General features: G+C 33.0%; 1 protein-coding gene across 2 annotated transcripts; it reads right to left on the bottom strand.

The window, feature by feature from the left end:
* Positions 1-2: 2 nt before the first annotated feature.
* On the bottom strand, positions 3-5064 carry Tst (superkiller complex helicase subunit twister). Of its 2 annotated transcripts, none has more exons than XM_070316210.1 (11): positions 4776-5064; positions 4389-4698; positions 3624-4266; positions 3308-3539; positions 2974-3227; positions 2746-2878; positions 2390-2668; positions 1336-2228; positions 900-1258; positions 630-808; positions 3-498 (listed from the first exon to the last, which is right to left on the bottom strand). In XM_070316210.1, the coding sequence occupies exons 1-11, from the start codon at positions 4791-4793 to the stop codon at positions 169-171; spliced, it is 3630 nt and encodes a 1209-aa protein (XP_070172311.1). In that variant the 5' UTR covers positions 4794-5064; the 3' UTR covers positions 3-168. The 2 variants fall into 2 exon arrangements, with proteins under 2 accessions (XP_070172311.1, XP_070172313.1); XM_070316212.1 differs by having other exon boundaries at positions 5-498; positions 3624-3921; positions 4776-5059.
* Positions 5065-5698: the final 634 nt, after the last annotated feature.

Here is a 5698-nt window from a genome sequence, read left to right as displayed (position 1 = left end):
AAATTACATTTTATTATACAATTATTATCAAAAAGTTATTAATATTTTCAAGTATCGTATATATATATATATATATATATATATATATATATTCAGTTCATTATATTTATAAAAGGAATACATTTTTCTATCTCCAAAAGTCAGATTATTTTATATTTCATCTTCTCACTAATCTTGAGTATACAAAGATGCGGCGAAAACTATGTCACGTTTGATTGCGGTCGAAGCTTCTTCCATCTTTTCTTTCAAAATCGGATCACCTATAGTCACGGCCGCATTTTTAACATCTCGCAAAGTTTCGCCGAGTTGTTGTATGCATCGAACTATAATTCCTTCTTGGACGTCCGTCATTTTCATGATCTCTGCGAACGATTTAGCTTGCGCCCATTCGTAGACAACTTCCACCAAACCGAAATTCAAAGAAGGTATCGTCGACAATTGATATTGCTGCTCTAAACGTTCCAATTCCGCATGCACCTCGCTCATTATCTTGCAACCCTAAAAGAAAAGGAGCATCGTTTTAAGTTCTCGATGCGTAATTACTCGCGTTTGCGCACGCACGATACGTAATTTTCTTTAATCTTTATTAATAATTATTTCGAAAGAAAAGACAGATTAACGACATGTACATTAGCGAGATTCGGTGTGAGTGTAGGTTCCGAATCTGTACGTTGCTGAAAGATTAATGCTGATAACAACGCTACTATTTCCGCTGGTTGTAAAACGGTTAACACATTCTTGAGAATCAGCTCTGTTATCAACAACTCGTTACTACCCATTTGCAGCGCGACTCTTCCTTTTAAACCAACTGCGAATCAATATATTAAAACTATAAAGAAATATTATTCACATGTAACACTATTACATATATAGAAATACTTTTACCATAATACACAAACCTCTTTCATCGCTATCTATATATCTCAAATGTTTGAGCAAAGCCACCATATTCATATAATCCGGATACAGCGCCATTCCTTCATCGCTAAGTTTAAGCTGGAGCTGCCGTTTTTTATCTTCGAGTTGATTTCGTTCGAAGACAGGTCTAAACTGTTCTTCGAAATTCGGTATTTCCATGCATCTCATGTCGTTGAGTTCAGCTTTTAATTTGTCTCTATGCTGTATTCTTAATTGAAGATCATTTTTCGATAAAAGTTCGATATACGGACATAGAACTTGATCATTGGCGACAGCATTAAATGATAGAGAAATTAATTCTTGAACCGCCGTCTGACACGTCTGTCCCGGTGGATCGTTTCTAGAGAAAGAAAATAGCGGATAAATATGATATTCTAAGAATTTTTGCTATATTTTGTTATATTATTTAAATCTTACTTAAATCGTGAAATTTGCCTCTTTTCCCAATCATTCAGCACTAAAGAGCAATCGACTTTTATCTGACACTTAGTTATCTTCAATATATGCCATGAGTATAAAGTCACGATCTCGTGCGATGTATTAGTACTTGGAACAAATATCTTTTTTTTCGTTAAACTAATAATTTCACACCATTTTTCATATATTTGAGAATTCTTGAATTCAGCAGCCTCGGAATTGGATGTATCCGCGTCCTTGAGTACCAACACTTTGTATTGGGTGAAAGTTTTATAATGCATGACTTGCAGTAATAGACCTAATTTGTTGTAATGATTTGCATATGATATTAACAAGATTCTGCCTTCGGTTAAAGCTTTCGCTAACTTTTTGGATTCGAACAAATAAGGATTTAGAAATTTAACGTCCTCTAGATAATCGACCGCCACGTGATAAAACGTAGAGAGCTTCTTCTGCATCTCAGTGAAAGTCGGCAGATTTGATAATTCTCGCTCGATTTTTCGTAACTCGCTATTATACGTCGCTTCCTGTGATGCTAGCGGTGATTCCTTGAAAGACTTGCGCATCATCGCTTCAACGGTGACGGATTCATTCACCCTTCTCAAATTTAAGAGCATGGAATACGTGACTTTGAATTTCGACTCCAATGTCTGCGGCTCGCCGCACATCATAGGTTTCAAGTCGTTAAAGTGCGGTACGTCGTACCTGCACATCACTATAACTGTTCCCGTTGTGTCGTGACCTCGCCGTCCGGCTCTACCAGCCATTTGTATATATTCAGTCGGGTGTAAGATACGAAAGTTGTTTCCGTCGTACTTTCGTATGGAATCAAATACCACCGTGCGAGCTGGCATATTAACTCCCATAGCAAAAGTTTCTGTCGCGAATAGTAACTGAAATACGGTGAAATAACAACTGTTATATTTCTTTTTCTAAATTCTTTATATAATAACGTATTTCTAGAGTGTAGGCGATATAAAAAATTTTATGAATTTTTTTTTAATATTCTTTAATACTACTCATCACTTTTTGCGACATTTTTTTGCGGAATTACCTTTACAACTCCACTTTGGAATAACATTTCTACGATTTCTCTCAAAATTGGCAGTATCCCGCTATGATGTATACCTACACCTTTCTCCAAGAGCTCTTGCATCATAAGTACTTGTGGTAATTCTCTATCACTACCTTTCAGATGTTTTATATTAGATTGAAAAAATGCATGCACTTGATGTTTCTCCCTCGCGGTTGTTAAGTCGAGATTTCTCAGTGTAGCAGCATTCATATCACACCGTTTTCTTGACAAAGTAAATACAACAACAGGTAACATATCCTGCGAAATGGATGGTGTTATACTGCATATAACTGCAAAATCTTTTTGAAAAATTAGTGTGACTATTGACAATTTACATTTTTCTGGAGATGACTTATAAATGCTCTCCATAATACTTCTTCTTGTTTTGGAGTCATCTGAATTCTTCTCCTAAAATTCTTTGGGTTTTTATTCTTTTTCTTATCTGATGCATTGGTCGCTTTGTACCATCTATAAAAATGATTGATATTAATAAAATATTATTATACTATGTACTTATTTTACTCACAAATATATATGTAAAAATAAGAAGAGAAATGATTTACCCATCTAATAAGAATTGGCTGTTGCCATCAACGACCAAAAACTTATCATCTTTAGTCTTACCATCAGTGCCAGTGTATAAGTAATGTAGAAGAGGTATTGGTCTTTTCAAAGTGCTAATCACGTACATCTTTCGCTTCTTGATACGACCGACCCAATCTGCGAATATTATTGGATTTGGTACAGTCGCAGATAACATTACTATATTGATTGTCTGTGGTAAAAGAATGACAATTTCCTCCCATACGTGACCCCTCTGAAAATATAGGGTAATATAAATTGTTCAATCGCAATAATATCGTTTTTGGAATAATTAGTATAATCAATATTTCTCACATCTTCATTATTTATATAATGCACTTCATCAAATATGACAAATTCTAAATCTCGTAAAACATCAGATGCACAATACAACATTGACTGTAGAATCTCTGTCGTCATGATTAGGCATGAAGCAGTTTGATTTATTTGCAAATCACCTGTTAATAATCCAACGCTTTCAAACTTTCTCTTAAACTCGCGATATTTCTGATTTGATAGCGCTTTTATAGGGGATGTATAAATCACTCTAAAATGGGAAAAAATAGCAATCGGGAAATTAATAGTTAAATATTATTACAATATTAAGTTTGCACAGACTTTGCAGCTCTACCTCGTCATATGCTTTTGACTCAATGCAATGGCGTATTCAGCAACAGTAGTCTTTCCTGCTGACGTATGCGCAGCAACAAAGACATTGCTATTCTCCTCCAACTTAAGAATAGCTTGCTTCTGAAAAGTGTCTAATTCATATTCAAATTTAATTGCTGGATCAGGTATTCTCTTGTCAAAATCAGTTATCGGTGCAGACACATCCAACTGCTCTGCCCAATCTGTCTTTGCAAACTCTGATTGTTTTTCTGATATTTTCAAGACAGGTATATTCGTCTCTTCAGGCAAAATAGAAATGTCTGTAAATGGAAGGTTGTTATCCGAAATTTGAACATTCTCTTTCTTTGGCTCTTCAGTTGAAGACCATAAACCAAGTAAATTTCCCTCCTCATGTATAACAGCCATTAAATTGATATTATTGTCAATTTTTAATTCTTTAGATTTTTTAATCTCTTCGACTTCTGTTTCATTCTTTGTGCAATTAATCGGTGTGCAATTGTCGCTTTTAAATTCTATACCCGAGCTAAAGCCTTTGGCTAACGTCCTTAAATTCTTTTCAAAATCAATATCGTTTAGAAATTCATTTTCAGGTACTTTAGGTTCTTCAAAACCACCAGGCCAAAAAGGAATATTACTAGGATTACCTATAAAGAGTGTATTATATTCAGAATATTGCATTTAGTATTTTATACAGTGTTTGATTATATTTTGATTAATATTTGTTAAAATTCTGATCAAGAGAAATACATATAAGATCATAGAACACCTCGAACTCCATCTGTAAGCGGTCCAGGTGCACGAGTCATAGACATAGAATTCCTTGCTGTTTCTCCTGCACCTTGCAAAACAATTTCTTGCATTTCGCCAATCTTGCCTGTTATAGGATCGCGATCAAATTTTAGCGTAGTATCGATTGGAGCCAAATCAAACTCCAATAACGAACAAACATTTGGTTTACGCGACCAGTAACATTGAGCACTGTCCAGCTGATGTATAGGTAATCGCTCAGGACATTCGATATAATCCCGTAATTCTAATTTGATGTCAGGCCAAATTGGTGGAGGATCGACGTATAACTAAAAAATTTATATACTTAAATGCACAAAACTTTTTATTAAGAAGAGTCATACACATGATATTTAATGATACTTACCTCTGATGATTCTTTCATTGTTATGTCAAGTTTTTTAAGTTTCTTTGTGTTTATATTTATTAATAAATTACAATATAATTAATATTCTCTAAAATTATTAATATATAAGCTTTGTCACAACATAATTGATAAACTAAGAAATAATTTTACAAGGTCAATCATTCATTAAATAATTATCATAATCACTTATTTCTCAAATTATTTAAATTTCGGGATATACTTGAATCGAAAATAATTTTTATACAGTTGTTTTCCGTTGATCAGCTGTGAATTAAAGATCGGCAGGAGACTATAGAGACCTCTGTCAATCAGTCGTAAACTACGGATTCGTAGTTTTCGTATTACGGTTATAACAATAAAATACACAGAAAATTTAAATAAAATTATAATAGTCCGTGCTAGATTCATAATTGTGGATAAAAAAGTGGATTCAAAATAAGAAATATAGTTTTATTAATGTTTTATTAACCGCGCTTGATGTTTTATGTTTTAGTATATATATATATATATACTATAAGGGCGGCGATAATAAACAAGTATTTTTATATATATACGCATGTGTGAAATGGAATAAATTTTCTTAATAATATATATATATATATATATATATCCTTAATTTTTAAATAACGTGTAGAGAAGATATTTATATTCTATACAATATTGTGAAAGATATCGCGATTTTTTACGTAACATTTTGCGAAAATCTAACAGCTGACAGTATCCCTATCATCGCGAAAGAAATAATTAACGCTGCTAATTATTAAAACTTTAGAAATCATTAAAATCTTTTAAAATTAATTTATTATTAATAACACTAAAATTATATAGACAGTTATTACGTTATAATAAAATGGTATTCCGTTCCGAAAATCGAGCAACGTTTAGGAAAATTTAATTAAACAGGCGACCGTCAATCAAACGAC

Source organism: Polyergus mexicanus, unplaced genomic scaffold, assembly GCF_030449975.1.
Source record: "Polyergus mexicanus isolate NDT 795.1 unplaced genomic scaffold, iyPolMexi1.0 SCAF_3, whole genome shotgun sequence".
Classification (NCBI taxonomy): Eukaryota; Metazoa; Arthropoda; class Insecta; order Hymenoptera; family Formicidae; genus Polyergus; species Polyergus mexicanus.
The sequence above is the reverse complement of the archived record's forward strand: the minus strand, read 5'-3'. Positions and strand labels throughout refer to the sequence as shown.

Excerpts from the sequence above, each read along its gene's own strand:
- Tst (XM_070316210.1), bottom strand. Across the intron at positions 3,228-3,307 it reads ATTATATAAATAATGAAGAT|AGGGGTCACGTATGGGAGGA; the intron begins GTGAGAAATATT and ends CTATATTTTCAG. Across the intron at positions 2,879-2,973 it reads AGCCAATTCTTATTAGATGG|ATGGTACAAAGCGACCAATG; the intron begins GTAAATCATTTC and ends TCATTTTTATAG.